At 34.8% G+C, this 19,750-nt stretch overlaps 1 protein-coding gene across 1 annotated transcript; it reads left to right on the top strand.

Moving 5' to 3' along the window:
- Positions 1–306: 306 nt before the first annotated feature.
- Positions 307–2,155, top strand: LOC113750267 (probable WRKY transcription factor 51). Its single transcript, XM_027294263.1, has 3 exons — positions 307–623; positions 773–922; positions 1,772–2,155. The coding sequence occupies exons 1-3, from the start codon at positions 307–309 to the stop codon at positions 1,962–1,964; spliced, it is 660 nt and encodes a 219-aa protein (XP_027150064.1). The 3' UTR covers positions 1,965–2,155.
- Positions 2,156–19,750: the final 17,595 nt, after the last annotated feature.

Below are 19,750 nucleotides of genomic sequence, written 5' to 3'. Positions count from 1 at the left end.
GTTGAGGGTCCCTTTGGAAAAAATTTTGAGTCTACAAAGGGATAAAATGGGACATTCAATATAGTTTAGAGCCAACCAGTAAAATTTGTGATTCTTTTGTTATTGCAATAGTGGCTTGCTCTCTGGCATAACATAGACTGCTAAAGAAGCCCACAGTATCTTGCTAGGAAGTAGGTTAGGAAACCTCTTAAAGAAAATGACAACTTCACTGTTCTACTATATATATAGATGATGATCCCATTTTCTCATACCAAAAGCCAATTAAACTACTCAATACATTCCAAGTCTTTTCCTTTCTACCACACCATGTTCAACTCCCCTTTCCTCCCACCACCAGAGCAAGGCATTAGCGCTCATCATGGCAATGTTGTTCCAAGCTCTTATGCTTCTTCTGATTACTTGCTTGAAAAGTACTCCAATGATCATCTAGGGAGTCATGAACTTCTTCATTATCTTGACTTACCAGATCATGAAGAGCCTTTAATCAACAATGTTCATACTGATTCCAATTCAACCCTCACAGCATGTGTTTATCCAACTCCATTCACTCGAGAAATGACGAATACTACTGGAAGCTCGGCCAACTGCATGGATGGCATGCCAATCAATTGCAACATGCATGAGTGAGTCAACAAGTTATGTATAATTTCTTTTAAATCCACAAAATAAGAAGGAAAAATTATTCATGTTGTAGCTTCCAAGACATCTATTGGTAGTTTATGTTTTTTTCAGTTTAATTATGATTTAATTGGTTCTTTTGATATTTGTATAGATCAAGATGCATGAGGGCAACGAAGATGGCTAAGGTGGACCAAGGAAATATTATTGCTATTCGAACGAAGACTCAGCTTGAGATCTTGGATGATGGATTTAAGTGGAGGAAGTATGGGAAGAAAACGGTGAAGAGTAATCCTAATCCTAGGTAAACAATAGTATTTACCAAAGCTCATGAAAATCTGCATGCATGTTCCAACCATACAAGATCATCGAGGCTACTAATCAGGAATAATAATCACACATGTTAAGCTTATCAACCTGATTACGTATTATGGCTGACCCCTTCTATCCTCCTCCTGTTTTGTTTTCCTTTTTTTTTTTGTTGTTTTATGTGTATAATTGTTTTTTTTTTTATTTTGGGTAAGGGACTTAGTGGTTGGGGGGGATGAGGGAGGAGGGGCGGTGTTTGAATGCATAGCTACATCCATCTTTGGATTGGGTAAGGAGGTTCTTACAACTTCACTCTCCTCTTGAAGTTAGTTTAGAATTTGATGAATTTTCTCAGTACTGTTTTCAGAGTTTTCTAGTCAATTAAGCATGTGGAGCTCCTTAGCTGCTTTACTTTCCTGGAAAGCTACATGTCTAGTCTCCCAAGTATACTTGTGGACAGCACAACAAATAATGAAAAGACTTGCTTTTTTTGGTAATCACAAAATCAGAGTGATTGCTATCAAAGCGTTTCACTGATCAACGTACACATATGATATAATTGATTTCTTGATGAAGAAGATTTTTGGCCTGAATTAGAATTTCAACCACCTTGCATGCATGCATGCACATCAAGAATGGTTTATACACTTTTTAAGATTGTCATTCATGCATTTCTCCATCAGTCACACACACACACACACTCAAAAGAAAGTAATTCCCCAATAGATCTAACGTTCTTGGGATTAAATAACTCATCAGTACTGGATGATGCATGTGGTAAATTAATTATTTGGTCCTTTGATCTACAAATTATCTAATAGCGGATTAATAAATGGTTACACAGGAATTACTACAAGTGCTCCACTCAAGGGTGCAAAGTAAAGAAGAGAGTAGAAAGAGATGGCGAAGATCCAAGCTATTTGATTACAACCTATGAAGGCAGGCATAACCATGAAAGCCCCTGTTTTATCTACTGTGATGAATTGCCTTTGGCCATTTCCTATGGATGGACCTTGCGACCATCGCAATATTCTTGATCGACAAGACTAGTCCTTTTCTCTAATACTATCTACCAAATTATTTGCACAAGTATCCAGCTGCAAATATTGTAGTTTAAAGTAATAATAAAGGAAAAAGGATAACCACTACGATGATTAGAAATCGGAAATTTAAGCCCCACAGATTTCTCTTGTAGAAAACTACACAGCCTGCCGGCTACTTAGCCATCACTTGGGGACCAAGGCAAACCTTCCTCGAAATTACTCTTTCATTGAGTATGGTCCAGTGCAATTTTTCTTTTTCTTTTTTGATATTTTCATTGTTCTAGTAAATCAAGTTCCAGTTTCATTAATAAGATCTTTTAAGGTTGTCTTCAAATAATCTCAACCAGAAATTATCTTACTTAATATGGGACTTGATCAAACCTTTCTGTAACTTTTTGGAATGCAAGAAAAACAAATTGGTTAAGTTAGAATAAGAGATCTTTTGGAACAGTAATATAAACTACAATAGCAGTAGTAAGGCATTAAACCACTGGAGTCAACTCAATGGTTAAAGGAGAGTTTTTAGAGTTTTTTTCAATGTCAAGTTCAGGATTCCAATCCTGTATCTGACAATTGAGGATGAAAAAGGTGTGGAGAGGGGTGAAAGGGTAAAAAAAAACTACTATGCAACAATAAATAAGATGAAAGAATGAACCCACTTCTCTTTTTTTGTTTTTTTATCACTACTTCCTCTGTCTTATAAATTCCACGGCCCTAATTTGCCGTATAAAGATCTCCACTCATGTTATTTAGCAATACTACAAATACACAAGCTTTTTTATTTTTTTTCTTTATACCAAATATGAGAAACTTGAAGGATCCAGTAGCATTCAATTAGTTTCTACCTCATCAAACTTAATCCACTTTTTGAGAACAAAATCGTTGACAAAGCAAAGCGTTATGAAATGATCCTTTTCTTTCGTATAAGAAAAAAGCTCTTCTACCTCCATCCCTAACCGTCATAACCACATGAAAGAAATTGCAATTAAGCAAAGAAACTGTCTAAGATGTTTTTCAATATTTGCTTGAAAAGTTAAATAATAAGGCACTGTATGCTGGTTGGAGGTACCAAAATAGCCAAATTCAAATACCCTTTTAGTGACAGTAATCAGAATCTGTACATTGCTGGAAGTAAAATCTTGAATGATTACAATGATAGTAATACATAATCTCATTCTGTCACGTTAATTTCTTCAAACTTTAATGACTATACTTATGACGGGTCTTATTGACCCTACTGCAATTTCGCCAAAACTACGCTCTGGCCTTTTCATGCTTACTATTCTTCATTTATCCTTTCATTCGATTTCACTCTATTGGTTAAACCAATGGTTATCCGGTTGAACCAGTGATTTGTACCCAAGACCTTCTCCTAGTTTGACTTCCATTATTTTTTTTTTTTGCCCAGATAAGGACATGCACCAACTAAATTATCTTCCTGTTGAGAGGGAGAGAGTTGGGTTAGATATTAAGGTGAAAAAAATTATAAATATGAGGCTCTGGATTTAACATTCGTTACTTACTAAAAAAAAGAAAAAAAAAAACTCCAGCTAAAATTATCTATGTACATATTCCACATTCAAGTCCTCCAAATCCATCAAAATCCCTATTGGGAAAGATATAATTGGCCCACTAATATTTTTTTTCTGCTCTAGTGCTGCTGAGACTTTTCCAAATTCAACTAACCAAAAAAAAATAAAAGTACGAAAAAGTTGCAGTTACTCCCCCGTATTCTGGCCTCTTAGAGAGTTGACAGTCCAACCACCTCACTCCTCTTCGACGAAGGTAGGAATCGATCCGGCGGCGCTTTGTGGCTGCAATCTGCAAACTACAAGCAATCATAGAGAGCATGACAATCAAATATATATATATATATATATATATATATATATGTCACAATCGCGAGGCACACTAATTATTGCTGAAGGAAAAAAAAAAGAGTAAAAATTATGCGAGATTTCAATGGAGAGAATTGCCTGCTTATTGCAGGCAATGAATTATTAATCTTATGAACCTACCCAGAAAAAATAATAAACAAAAAAGTATTAATCTTATGAATATATTTATTTTACTACAAATTAGACTTACTTATAGCCATTAAACAGTTATCAGTCTATGTTACTAAGTACGCGTACTGTGTTATATGGAGCGCATATTCATTTCATTAAGGGAAATGTTATTTACTCTCTATTTTTTGTTTTTTGCACTTTCATAATTTGTTTTATCATGTAGTCTAATAAATAAAAACTATATGATTAAAATGATGGTGAAAGTGTGAATTAGAAAAAAAAGGAGTGCAACTAATATTTCCCTTTGATTAATAGTAGAAGTCTAGTCTAATCTTTTACGTTTTCAATCTTTGATTTGCATTCTAAAGTCTTGCGTTTTAAGCATGAAGTTTTAGCAAGACCATTAATGGTGTTCTTTTTCTTTTTTTCTTTTTTTTGGTCTGGGGTTGGGGGTGTATAGGTTCTACATTTAGGAAGGTGCATATGGGTGATTTTAGACGAACTTGTTTCAACCGGAACCAGGCGGATTGACATGTACTTATTTCATTAACTTTGTGACACAGAAACGAATCATATTTAGTGTAGCAAAAATAAAACTAATAAAACTCAAACCCACACACTATGTGTTTAGGAATAGAAGCTTTGTAATTAAATGCATCTTCTGTTCCACTTTTCATTATATTGTATTTTTTTCTTATAAACATCCTATTTTAATCCTTTTTGGTTTCCTTAAGCGTCAATAACTAAAAATAGGACACAATTAAAGACTTTAGAGTAATAAAAAAATCAAAGAAAAATGAAAATTTTTATGAATTTTCTGTTGGATTTTTTTTTTTTGTATTATATAGTGTTGTTTTACTATGTTTTTTTTTATTTAGCTTGATATTAGTCATTGGAACTTGAGAAAAAAAAAAAAAGAGATTAAAATAGAATATTTGTGTAGTAATATAAGGAAAGGTGGGACGGGAAATTGGATAAGAAGATGTATATATTGAATTATGTATGCTTGCCCTTTTCCTCCCATGGACGACAAAATTATTAACACAAAAATTTACTGGTTATTTAGTAACTCCCATGCAAATGGGAGGTTTACATACTGATTGAACTGATTAGGAAAACGAGACTCAACCTCAATCAAAGCTGAGCTTGTGGAGCTTCTCAAACTTCGTTCCCTGCATATTAACCGGCAACGTCTAGTAACAAAAATATGCATCTAGGAAACGAGGAAAAGACAACATATATTTGGGGGTGTTTTTGAAAAATTTTCTTGCAGCGGATTTTTTAGAGTATATTTTGAAATATTTTTAGAAAATATTTTGGGATATTTAAGAGTATAAGAGTTTCTAGAATATATTTTGAGATATTTTTTAAATTTTTTAAAAAATTTAAACTAATTTTTAAATTATCTTTTACAGTACTTTTTAAAAATTTTTATTGTATTTAAAAACTAGTTTTTGAAGAACACTCCCATCCAAACAAAAATAGTGTTTACACTTTAGAAAAGGGTTGCAGAATTGTACACCATTCGAGCAAATGCCCTTTGTTGTTTAATTCTAATTAATCAGTTGCCTTTTCGTCCTTTCACTTTCAGATGGATGGACGTTGGAAAACATCACAATCTTCTTATGCTACTATATATATGAAGTAGTAGCATAAAAAACCACCAATGCTCATATGAGTGGCTTATACTAATCAATCAATCTGCCAAAAACAACAAATTCTGGGTTAATAAAATGTCAATCAGTCTAAGATGTAGTTCAAGTATTAATATTTTAAAAATATAAAATTAAATGAAAAAACTTATAAATATCTAGTGCAATATTAATTGTTAGTGTGTGCATTCACATAATAAATTTGATATAATTCAGGCGTCTTATCAAGTGTCCAATAATCAACCTCCAGGAAAACCTACGGCCATCATTTGTGAATATAGTCATAGTGCGTTACACAGCTAATGTTGCTTTCTTAGCTTTTTTGCTTTATAATAAGTCAAGTGCAACTCGACGGCCATACATGGTCCTTCCTGTATGTTCAGATGAAAAATTGTCTTCCAGAAACTTGACGAGATTTGGGCTCGGAAGTGACGAATCGAGCCAGGGTGTGCGTGCGGAACGGATATTTTGTGTCATTCTGTACTTCATTTTTAATTATATTACTATTTCTCTTTTGTAAACATTATATTTTATTTTTTTTTTATTTTTTAAAGTTTCAATAACTATTAATAAAGTAATACATGAAATTCAACAAAAAAAAATAGAAAATTAAAATTCATAGAAAAATGAAATTTTTGTGAATTTTCTACTATAATTTTTATTTCTCTATTATATATCATTTTTTAAATTGTTATATTTTATTTTTTACTTTGTTAGGAGTTTTTTAAACTTAAGTAAATAAAAAAGAATTAAAATATAGTGTTTATGAAGGAAAAATAACAGCATAATAAAAAGTAAGACTCGGTGAGACAGACAGAAGATCTGTTATGCAATGCAAGCATTTAATTTGCCAAAAAACCTAAGTCAAAATCATTATAGTATAAATTTGATAATTGAGAAAAATCAGGATTGGTTCTTATCGTTCTCGTGTGCACCGCGAGCTCCCCCCGATTTGGGGCAGTACAGTTAAGCTTTCGTTGACTGTTGACTAAGAAGTAAGAACCCCTTCTTTTACTTTTCCTTTTTCTCTCTATATTTTGTTTTCGAAAACTGCCAGTTTTGTTGTAGCTATGCATTGCTGATTGGTGGCAGCAGGCAACCTAAACTAAGAGTGACATCCACCAAATCTCGACGTCTTTTTGTTTTCTTCATCTAATTTGTAATTGGATTGTGCACATCAAATATTTGAACCTTGACAGTGGAAAAAATCAAACTAGTTATATATAAGAGTGTAGCAGGGGGAAGATTTTCTGTTTTTGCCGAGAAAATCTAAGCAACAGAACCATAGGATAGTTAGCACTAGCCGAAAGATGAACATGTGCAAAATTTCGCGCAAATAAATTCTGCCCTGAATCGTGAAAGCTTCAATTCATCTGCACGTTTTTCCAGAAAACTGCGGTTCCCTTCCTCATGCGCGCGGGTGAACACAATAGCCACAGAGGCAAGGATCCAGACCACCAGAAAGTTCACCGTCCTTGCCCATTCTAGCGGGGCGTCCTTGATAGCAAATACTATCAAAAAAATGGTTGTCAATGCAACCCCAGAAACAGTCTTGGTAACTGGTTAATCTGATTTGACCAAAGATTCCTGAAATAATAAAGCATCATGTCAGTTAATCATTAGATTTGTTTCATGCCTGTTGCTTGCAGCAATATATCAGATTTTGAAGATGAATAGCACTCCAAACGCAAGCAATTGCAAATGCATGGATCTATGTTTTGAAACTCAAGACCGAGTAGCGACTTAGTCGAGTTAAGGATCAATGGATTCCACCAGTTAGATCTATTAGGGATAATGTATATCTCTGTAACAGAGTTAATGTATATCTCTGTAACAGAGTTGGTTATCAGTTTGAATTGGTAAATAGATATCTAGCTGATTAGGCGTTATCCTTAGCTGTACTTGTATTCAAATAGGATCAGTAGCTATCGGTAGCGAGATCCACGGCTTGGGCTGTATGTATATATCCTTGACGAATGCGTAAGAAACAGGAATGAAAACTTCTTCCGCTGAAACCTTTTCATGGTATCAGAGCAAGAACCTTCTGTCAATTGAAAAAACATGGAAGGAGATGGAAAGAAAATAGTGTCGCCATACACCTTGTATGCCAATGATAATCCTGGAAATATAATCACCCAGGTACAGTTGAAGGAGGATAATTATGATGAATGGGCTAGAGCAATCCGAACTGCTCTCAGAGCCAAGAAGAAATTCGGATTCATTGATGGAACCATAGCACAGCCAGATGAAGATTCCGATGAATTAGAAGACTGGTGGACAGTGAATTCCATGCTTATATCGTGGATGATGAATACGATTGAGCCAACGGTGCGATCTACTTTGACACACAGGGAGATTGCAAAGAACTTGTGGGAAGACATTAAAGAATGTTTCTCAGTGACTGATGGTGCACGAGTGCAGCAACTGAAGACAGAATTAGCAAATTGCAAACAGCAAGGACTCTCCCTTATGAGTTACTATGCTAAATTGAAGCGACTGTGGGAAGAACTGGTGAATTATGATGCAATCTTTACGTGCAAGTGTGGGGGTTGTACGTGTAATGTGGCAACTGAATTAACAAAGAAACGAGAAGAAGAAAAACTTCATCAATTTCTGATGGGGTTAGATGATGCATATAGAACAGTGAGATCAAACATTTTGAGCACAACTCCAATGCCTGGTGTGAGCAAGGCGTATTCCTTGATGTGCCAAGAAGAAAGGGTTCGAAATATCTCCAGGGAAAAAGAGATTAACAACGAAGCGGCTAGCTTTATGGTTCAGGCCAAAACAGGAATCAAGGATAGGAGTGCCGTTTGTAAATACTGCAATCGCGAAGGGCATGATGCTGACGGATGTTTTCAGCTGATTGGATATCCCGATTGGTGGGGTGATCGACCTAAAATATCTGGTTCGGGTCGAGGAAGACAGACTGGAGGAAGAGGACGTGGCAAGATGTCAGGAAGAGGACGAAATGGGGCACGAGTTAATGCAGCTCAAGTAATTGAAGAATCCACTGCTGCAACAAAGGATTTTGCTACTCTTAAAGGACTGACAAATGAACAATGGGCAGCAGTTGTGAGTTTGTTGAACGCTTGCAACTCAGAATCAGGGAGTAATGAGAAGATGACTGGTAAGGAAAACTTTATCTGGATAATTGATTCTGGCGCTACACAACATATGACAGGAAATTCGAGCTGTCTATCTAGCTTGAACCAGATATTAGGCTGCCCCATTGGCTTGCCTAATAGAGAACAGGTGCTGGCATTGCAAAAAGGGTCGATTCGGATGGGACAAAATATTCAATTAGACAATGTTCTTCATGCTCCGGGATTACATTGCAATTTAATCTCAGTATCACAATTGGTTGATGACTCAAAATGTAATGTGTTGTTCACTGATAAGCTTTGTTTGATACAGGACCGCACTTCGAGGATGGTGATTGGAGCGGGTGAACGATGCAAGGAGCTTTATTACTTCAAGAAGGAGACGCCAGTCCAAGCACTTCAAACTCGGACGTTGGATTCATGTGATCTTTGGCATCGGAGAATGGGGCACCCGTCTTCAAAGGTCGTAGGTTTAATTTCTGGGGTTAAGATTCAATTAGGTTCAAATGAAACTTGTGATGCTTGTTTCAAAGCTAAGCAAACGAGAGAAGTATTTTGTTCTAGTGATAGTAGAGCTAGTGAAACATTTGAATTGATTCATTGTGACTTGTGGGGACCATATCGAGTCTCGAGTTCTTGTAATGCATCTTATTTTCTTACGATTGTTGATGATTTTTCGAGATGTGTGTGGATATATTTGATGATAGATAAAACTGAAGTTGGCCATATTTTGCCAAATTTTGTTGCTATGGTTCAACGACAATTTGTTAAGAATGTTAAGATAGTTCGTAGTGATAATGGCAGTGAGTTCGTCAGTTTGAAGGGATATTTCTCTGCTAAAGGGATAATCCATCAAACGTCATGTGTGGGAACGCCCCAACAAAATGGACGAGTGGAAAGAAAGCATCGACATATACTGAATGTGGCTAGAGCTTTACGATTTCAGGCCAACTTACCAATCAGATTTTGGGGAGAATGTGTGTTAACTGCTGGATATCTGATTAATCGTACCCCTTTCTCAATTACTAGGAGGAAAAACACCTTATGAAGTGCTATATGGTCACTTGCCTGATTATCGGTCAATTCGTACATTTGGTTGCTTGTGTTATGCACAGAGTTTGAGTCGTACGAAGGATAAATTTGCTCCTCGAAGCCGGAAGTGTATCTTTGTGGGTTATCCGTTTGGACAGAAAGGTTGGCGGCTGTATGATTTAGAAACACGAAAGTATTTTGTGTCTCGGGATGTTGTATTTTGTGAAGATGAGTTTCCATGTGCAGTTGACCACACACCTGATCATGTTCGAACCTGTACGGATAATTCCATAGATGATTACCTTGAAGAGGAGGTAGTAGGTCAGACAAGAGACAAGGAAAAGGAGCAGCCTGCTCATGTTCGTGAAACTCATGAGCGTTTAGATTGTGTGCCGCATGACAATGCCAACGTAAGGCAGGGAGGTGTAACAATTGAACCTCGAATGGAGAACGTAGAGACAGTAGAAGGTGTGACAGCACTTGGTCGTGGCCTTCGTTCCAAGAAAGTCTCTACACGGCTGAAGGATTGTGTGACTTATGCAGTTCAAAGTGCAAGCCCCTCTGCAAGTTCAGCCAATCCATCATCATTCTCAGGTACGTCTTATGACTTAGCTCAATATGTTGATTACACAAAGTTCTCACCAGGTCATCAAGCTTTCTTGGCAGCCATCACAACCAATTTTGAGCCAAGATTTTATCATCAAGCGGTTAAAGATGTCCGATGGAGAGAAGCTATGCAAAAGGAGATTGATGCACTCAAACAAAATGGCACATGGACTCTTGTTGACTTACCACCAGGGAAGAAAGCAATAGGAAGCAAATGGGTGTACAAAATTAAGTATAATTCTGATGGGACCATTGAACGATACAAGGCGCGATTGGTAATTCTTGGCAACAACCAGGTTGAAGGGATTGACTACAATGAAACCTTTGCACCAGTAGCAAAAATGGTTACGGTCCGTACATTTCTCTCTGTGGCAGCAGCTAAAGGATGGGGACTTCATCAAATGGATGTTCATAATGCCTTTCTCCATGGAGACTTAGCCGAAGAGGTTTACATGAAGCTACCTCCTGGATTCCACACTGACCAACCCGGGAAGGTGTGTCGCTTGAGAAGGTCCCTTTACGGTTTACGACAAGCACCACGTTGTTGGTTTGCAAAATTGGCTGAAGCTCTAAAACGGTATGGTTTTCTTCAGTCACAGTCTGATTATTCCTTGTTTACCTTGATACGAGATGGGATCCAGTTGGCTGTGTTAGTGTATGTGGATGACCTTATTATAGCTGGAAACAAAACGCATTTGATCAATGCATTCAAATCATACTTGCGCAAGTGTTTTCACATGAAAGATTTAGGTGTTTTGAAGTATTTTTTGGGCGTTGAAGTAGCTCGAAATGCTGACGGGATTTTCTTGTGTCAACGGAAATATGCTTTAGATATCATTAATGAAGCAGGATTGTTGGGTGCTAAACCTTCGAAGTTTCCTATGGAGCAGAATCATTCTCTCGCTTTAGCCAAAGGTGATTTGCTGCAGGATCCTGATCAATACCGAAGGCTGGTAGGACGTTTGATTTACTTGAGCTTAACTCGGCCTGAGCTGTCCTATGGTGTGCATATTTTGGCACAATTTATGCACCAGCCACGGAAAGAGCATTGGGAGGCAGCCTTGCGCATAGTCAGATACTTGAAAGGTAGTCCAGGACAAGGCATTTTACTCAAAGCTGATTGCAATCTTGAACTGAAAGCTTATTGCGATTCGGATTGGGGAGGTTGTCCATTAACTCGGAGATCACTTACAGGTTATTTCATCTTTCTTGGGACCTCTCTGATTTCATGGAAGACCAAGAAACAACATACGGTTTCTCGCTCTTCTGCTGAAGCGGAATATCGCTCCTTGGCCGCCACGGTCTGTGAATTGAAATGGCTAAAGGGTTTGTTATTGTCTTTGGGAGTGCATCATGATCAATCTGCTGGAGTATTTTGTGATAGCCAAGCTGCGATGCATATAGCTGCAAATCCTGTCTTTCATGAACGCACCAAACACATCGAAGTTGATTGCCATTTTGTTCGCGATGAAATCCAGAAAGGTATGATCAAAACGGTTTATGTTCGAAGTCATGACCAGTTAGCAGACATTCTAACCAAAGCTTTGGGTCGAGATCAGTTTGAGTTTCTTCTTCGCAAATTGGGCGTTCGTAATCCTCACGCTCCAACTTGAGGGGGGGTATTAGGGATAATGTATATCTCTGTAACAGAGTTAATGTATATCTCTGTAACAGAGTTGGTTATCAGTTTGAATTGGTAAATAGATATCTAGCTGATTAGGCGTTATCCTTAGCTGTACTTGTATTCAAATAGGATCAGTAGCTATCGGTAGCGAGATCCACGGCTTGGGCTGTATGTATATATCCTTGACGAATGCGTAAGAAACAGGAATGAAAACTTCTTCCGCTGAAACCTTTTCAAGATCGAGTGTCAAGGTGGATATTGATAACATCATAAATACATCATAATTACGTATTAATGATATGTAATTACAATAATATATACAAGTTATTCTTAAATTGATGGTTTATAACTTCACTTACATGTTTGATAAGTTTAGATTTAGTCCAAAAGGACTCAACTCTCGCATAAAAATTATAACTCCAAAACGGTGGTTGACATATAGACGTTATACTCATAGGTACCAATCACGATGAGGATGGATTGAGGATAAAATCAATATGATGTCATTAGTAAAAATTCTTTTAAAACTAAATTGCTATGTAAAATAACTAAAAGCATGTTAATACCAATAACGGTATATTCATACATGTTTGATGTTTCAAAGCTATTTAATAAGAAAATAAAAAGAAATTAGAACAATCAGATAGCAATTTATATAATTCAATGCATATTTAAAAGTTTAAAGTTAAATTCATGGACTTATTCGAAAAATAATAACAAACTTTAGAACAACATTTATAGACTATGAAACATTTCTAGGTAAATTAATATTTTTTTAACACCCTAGGAGTCAGAACACAATATTAAAAAAGTTTCGAACCCCACATTAATATTCCCCGAATTTCACTTGCCATCTCAATTTATCACAGGGCCCCATTGATTTCTCCCTAATCTCTTCCACAAAGAAAGAGGTTGTTGCCCACTCACCTTCTTAAATCATATAAAATAAGTGAAGAAACAAAATTTGCCAGAAAACGTGTAAAAAGGTGAGAGAGACAACATTGTATTTTTTTTGTTGGTGGTATAAGTCAATTTGTAATAGCATTAGTTGATGTATTTTTTTTTGGGTAAGATCTGCAATTTTTCAGTTTTGGTTTGTTAGTGGCTATAATTGAGGTCTCAAGGTTTAGAGATCCTAAATTTAAAAAAAATTAAAAAAAAAAAGATTTAAACTTGATAATTAGCCTTGTAATTTTTTATATACTGAGTCGGATTATTGACTACGTACATGCATAGATCCTTTTGGAACTGCAAGAATTCCTTGGGAAAGGAATTGGAATTAGCGAAGTTTATGAAAGTGAAATTTATTGTTTATCAAAAGAAAAAAAAAAGAATCAACTCCTAATTTTCTGTTGGATTTTTTCAACTTTGACTTCATTTTTTTTGTCAAATTTTAACTTTGACTTCTCGAAAATCAAACACTTGACAAAGTTGCACCGACCAAATATAAGTGGACAAACATGGATTTCTAGAATTGAATTTAATTCAAAGTGCATGTGAGATAATTATTCCAATTTACTTCAAAGATAGAGCGGAATTACTGTAACAATTTTTTTTGATGTGATGTATGTGAGATAAAATGGTGATTGAGAATATAAAAATATAAATTGAAAAATGTATTTATGATACAAACGAAAAAAAATTTTGAAAAAATTTGCTATCCAAACATAGCAATATTATTATAGAATTTGTGCTTAGGTAATTCAAATCCTCAGCCGTACTTTCTTGCGGAAGGGTCCACAGCGGACCATTTCTCAATATCGGTGTCATCCTTACGCAAGGGCCATGCAAAACAAAAATTTTCTGTTATCAATCCAATTTTATTATTCTTATTTTGCGGAAATTCAAATATTGTACTACTATGTATTTCCAATATGGAATATCAAACCTAATGTTCCATTATGTTTGGATTGGACAACCCTTTTGGAGTGTGTCGAGACTCGTTATTTTAAGCACAAAGATGACTCTGCAAATCTAATAGTTCCAACAAAAAAATTCTTGCCCTTTTTTTGTTGGTTGTGGGGGGGGGGGGGGGGGACTAATGAAGAACACAGATACAAATAGTGGAATCATAAAATTGGTTTTGGTTTGAAGTTTGGTACTTTTATCCCATTGGAAATTTATTTAAATTGGAAAACAGAAAGTGGTCTATTTATTGTAGTGCATAAAGAGATTGTCTTAAGTTTTTAACATAATTTTAGATTAGACAACATAAAGGGCATTAAGTTAGGATGAACCACTTGCCTATATGTTCAAAACCACATCAATTTAGTATAAATAAGATAGCAAATTAAGATTTTGAGTATTCATTTTTTTTTTTGAAAAGACTGTTATCTTTTCAAATGATCATCGTCCGTTATCTTTTTCTTCTTTCTTCTTCTTCTTCTTTGCTTAATTAATTTTGAGAACTAGCAATAATGGTGAAAGTAAGATGTTTGCTTATTTGATTATCTCTGTTCGCCAGAAAATTAGCTTTAAAACCCTAAAGACGTTCACCTTTTATCTCACACATATCCACTTTGACCGGTGCAATTTAGAAACAGAAAATCTAAGACATTAATTCTCTTCCAGAGATATTATCAAATAGGAGATTCAACTCCAATCACCACCTTAATTGGTCGGCGTGCCTAAATAATTCAATGCAATAACTACTAACGCATTCCTTCAGTCCATTCAAATAAGGGTAGAAACTAGAAAAACGACGTGTATCTAGCAGAATAAAGGCATCCGTCCATCATAAATTCTCCACTTTCTACATACTTTCTGCCGCCTGGCAGACTACGGACCGGTCATTCGTTTGCCAGTCAATCTCCTAGGCCTGAGAATGTCGCATTAATTCGGAAAGCAGGTGAAATTGTGTTTTTATAGTTATAATCACTCACAAGTCATAGCAGCCAAGAAGAAGGCAACATGACCACGTATGATGCATTAATTTAGGATTCCGATTGTTAGACTTTAATCCCTTGATTTTCTGTTTTCTAATGCGTTGGTGAAAGTGGTGACTAAGACTGATTTGTGCCTGTGGAAAAATTAATCATTTGGTCAATGCTACTATTATTTTTACATGATCTTCGAGAATGCCACGTCAAAAAAAATAATGAAATAATCTTCTCACATAAGATCTCAAGATGATGGGAAGCATTTCAACCTCTATTAATTACATTTCATACCGAGAATATAATGTAATTAAGGGTGTTTGGCACATGTGCATGAGGTGCATGAATGGGTATCAAATTAATGATACCCATACCAATTATTTGATAGATCCTCATGCGTGTGAGTCATTCAATAGGAATGGAAGTGTTAAATATTTCCGTTTGTCGTTGTTCATGGGTTTCAAATTGATTAACATCTTAGTAGAATAACAAAACTCATTACAATTCCAAACCAAATATGCAAGGAGAATAACCAAAATCCATGCACATATATAATGAGGTTTATGATTCTGCTTCCTGAGTAAGAACCAAAAACCTCCTTAATTAATTTGGTCTCTAGCAAAAACATAATGGTGAAGGATGTAAGACTTGACCATCAACATTCTCTAGCACCGCTTTCAAACGCGTTTAATTATACATTGACCCTATAATTTGTGGGAATATTGAATAGACTTTTTTGTTAAATAAAGTTAAACGAATGTACATTTCAATTGATGAGCTCGAATAGCTCAGGGTCCATACACTCTTTTTTTTTTTTTTCCCTCACATACGACTATAAGTTGATAATAACTTGAAGCCAATCACATCACCCCTCTACGCACAACTGAGACTAGCTTGAAGATTTAGAATTAAAGACTTGAATATTTCTTTTGCCTATTATTGTTTTCCTGTTTACAACAAGTGTTGACCAAAATATTGACTTGCAAAAGGTAAAGGGAGGCCTCCCCTGTCGTCTAAAATTTCTTAGAAGGCAAAAGGGAAAAAAAAAAAAAAAGGCTATTCAATTTGTTCCTTTGTTAATTATAATAGGATTCCTTTGGTAACTTTAATATCTCTGTTTGGTTTCTTCTTTAAGAAAACTCTTCTTATAACACGTTCGTCGTTCATTTTTATAGGTTTTTTTTGAAATTCTCAAGCTTTATGTGTTAAGAAGGCTTGTGGAAAACCTTCAAGTCTTCCAAAGCTATAAAACTACCTAAAATCAGCAGTGAGAATCAAATTACAATAAAAGAGTTCCATAAGACCGCATTAAATAAAACAATACTATCAACTTCTTTTATTCTCTCGTTCTTGATAATAGTTTCAAATGCATGCATATGTAACACAAAATAGGTACAAATGCTAAAAATCTAGGGAAAATGACCTTTTACCTTCCTATGATTTGGTGTTTTATTACATAACCTCCCCATGATTTAAACTGCTATACATAAATCCTTTATGAACTAGAGTAAAGTTTTATTGTTAATGCTTCCGTTACGTCAAACTAATAAATTGAGAAATTAATCTCACCAAAATAGAATGAAATTCATCACACTTCTAAACCAAATATGTAAAGAAAAATGACCAAAACCCATACACATGATGAGGTTTATGATTCTGATTTTCGAATAAAAGCCAAACACCTGTTTAATTCCTACGGTGATTGGTGAATGATGTAAGACTTGGTCATCAATATTCTCTAGCTAGCAGCAATTTCAAACATAGTATGCATTGAACCTATAACTTGTGATAACTTTGAATTAGACTTTTTTCAGATAAAGGAATGGACGTTTAAATTGATAAGCTCAAATAGCACACGGTCCATACACTAGATTTTATTTTTTATTCCTTATATAACCGTAAGTTGACAACAACTTAGAAGCCAATCACAATACCCCCTCATGCACAACTGAGACTGCTTTGAACATTTAGAATTAAAGAATTGAAGATTGCTTTTGCTGTTCTTGTCTTGTTTACAATCTTATGCGGAGGGTTGACCAGAATATTCAAATGCTAAAAGCAAACGAAGCAGGAAAGGCATCGAATGTCTACAATTTTCTAAAAGACAAAGACCAAAAAAAAAAAAAAAAACCTCTTCAACTTTTTCTTTTGTTTATATAGGATCTCTTAGGTTACTTGACTATCTCCATTTGGTTTCTTCTTTTAGAAATTTCTTCTTATAACATGTTCGTTCAGTTTTATAGGTTTTTAAAAAAAATTTCAGCTTTACATATAAGAAAGCTTGCAAAAAAAAAAAAAAAAAAAAACTTCAAGTCCTAAAAAGATATACATCTACCTAAAATCAGTATTGAGAATCAAATTACAAAAAAAAAAAAGAGGGAAGTTCCATAAGACGGGATTAAATAAAACAATACTTTCAACTTCTATTAAACTCTCGTTCTTTATAATAGTTCGAAATGCATGTATATACGACACATAGAATACGTACAAATGCTAATTGCTACTCATGTATTAGTGGGTCCAAACGGTCAGATATGTGAAATGTATTGCTGTAACGCAGTAATTGATGATAGATAGGTGCCTCAGTTACCATGAAAAGATTTTCTTTCCTTTACAAATGTGCTCAAAAGAAGGATTTCATGATGTATACAATTGATCATGATGCGCTCATACTTCTTTCTTAAAACGGATATTCAAATCTCATATCCAAGCCCAAAGGCCTTCGGCATTTTTTTACTAACCCTAACTCCCGTGAGAACCCCAAAAGCCGGTATCTCTTGAGGTCTCACAGGGAACTAATAAACCAACCCCTAACCCCCCAGATAGGATATTCTTAAAACGGATATTCAAATCTCAATAGGAGATTTTCTGGTCAGTTGGGATAATTTTAGAAACCTCCCCTAAGGTTTCTGATTATTTCATTGTCCTCCCTTTAGGTTTTGAAAATTACAGTAACCCCCCTTAAGATTTATTATCTTGTAACATTTAAATCCAACCAATAATTAAAAAGTGATAGTAGAAGAGAGAGATAATATGATTTCATTATTGCCCCTCATCTATCAAAATGTTTAATTAATCTAATACCAACCAAAATATTAAAGAAAATACTAGAATTTATTGTTTATTATCAGGAATTAAATCACATATGGCATCAAAATAGTATATCATTCTATATATTTCATTTAATGTAAGATCTAAATTGTTCTTTTCAGTTGCAAATCCGTTATCAAATAAGATCAATAACAAATAATTAAAAAAAAACTGCAACCAAAATATTACAAAGAGTAAATTTTAATACCATAAAAATCTCAATAACTAATCTTAATATGTTGACAAGAATATTTAACATGTTAAAGTTTGATCTTTGTAATATTTTGGTTGCAAACTTTTTTATTATTTGTTACTGATCATGTTTGACAATGGGTATATAAATGAAAAGAATAATTTGGATCTTATATTAAGTAAAAAATATAAAATAATATACTATTTTTTGATGCCATATGTGATTTGATCTCTAATGATAAACAGCAAATTTTAGAGTTTTTGTTTAATATGTGGATTGGTATTGAATTAATTAATTAATGCCTTAGAAAATGGCACCAACAGAAAAAAAAAATGTTTGGTTTTCCAATCGCTTCAAAGTATTCCAGATAAAACTTGAGGGGAAATATGACACTTGTTTGCTTCAACATCCGAGCCAACCATTGGTTTACTTAGAATGATCTAAAATCAAGTTCAACCTTTTCTTTTTGTTCAACTGCGATAATTATAAGAAAAACATGATATAGCTGAACATCCCTTATTTTCTATGTCCGTATTAAAGCTCAAATCAATCCTGCCAAGAAAACGTACTGTTTCTGTGATGCTTCAATTTTGTCTTAGGAGTTGTTTTACCTTTTAATAACTTATTCACCACATTTTTACTACGTTTTCACATTGCCCATCGATTTCGTTTTGTGGATAGTTTGAAGGGCATGCTAGTAACTTATGTTTTGCCTAACTTCTGCAGAGGGAAATTTTCTCAAATAAGAGTTATTTTCTTTTTGCTTTCTCGTAATTAACCTTTTCGATTCTTAACCTATTGCTTTTTCTTCTGGTTAATTCTTCTTCTTCTTATTTCATCCCTATCCTGACCTAAATTTCAAATCTTAGTTTTCTCAATCTTCAACAGTTAAAATTCTAGGAATATATCCTTTTTATATGATACCTCTTCCACTATTCCAATAAATTCATTTATACTAAACTTAATTTTTTTTGTATAAATTTTTTTGGTATAACCCACAGGTATCCGCATCCGTTTTACGGTTTACAATTAATCCTGTTCAAGTCGCGCCGGACCCCTTTACGAAGGAAAGCTCTCCCAACGTTATTTTTTCTATTCCCATAAGTTTCGAATTCAAGATCTCATAGTCCCTTCGCTTGCACCAACATGCGTTGGTGTTTATTGGTGTTTATACTAAGCTTCATGTAGTTTATACCAAGGCACTCTTCTTAACATTAGGAGTGCAATACGAGATCAAAGGATAACCTTATTAAAAAACATACAAAAGCCAAGACTCGATTTACATACCAAACTAGAATGCCAGAAATCATTCAACCACCATCCTTTCCACGCCGCCAATAGTAGGTGCGTTTTGTAAGTTTGTTGTTTTGCACGACATAGGAAAAAAAAAAGCCATAAAAATGATTTTGCAGCTAAGACCTGTACATGTGTGATAATCATGTTAAGAAGATTGAAAAAAGAGCAAAGAAGAAAACACAAAACCAACAAGAAAACAGCAATGAGATATATTAACAATTAAAGCAAGTTGCTAGTCTACCCCTTATACCATAGGATCTAGGGCCTTTCTAGTTCAATTCTGTCTAGTTGACGTAAT

Source organism: Coffea eugenioides, chromosome 10, assembly GCF_003713205.1.
Source record: "Coffea eugenioides isolate CCC68of chromosome 10, Ceug_1.0, whole genome shotgun sequence".
NCBI classification, from domain to species: Eukaryota; Viridiplantae; Streptophyta; class Magnoliopsida; order Gentianales; family Rubiaceae; genus Coffea; species Coffea eugenioides.
The sequence above is the reverse complement of the archived record's forward strand: the minus strand, read 5'-3'. Positions and strand labels throughout refer to the sequence as shown.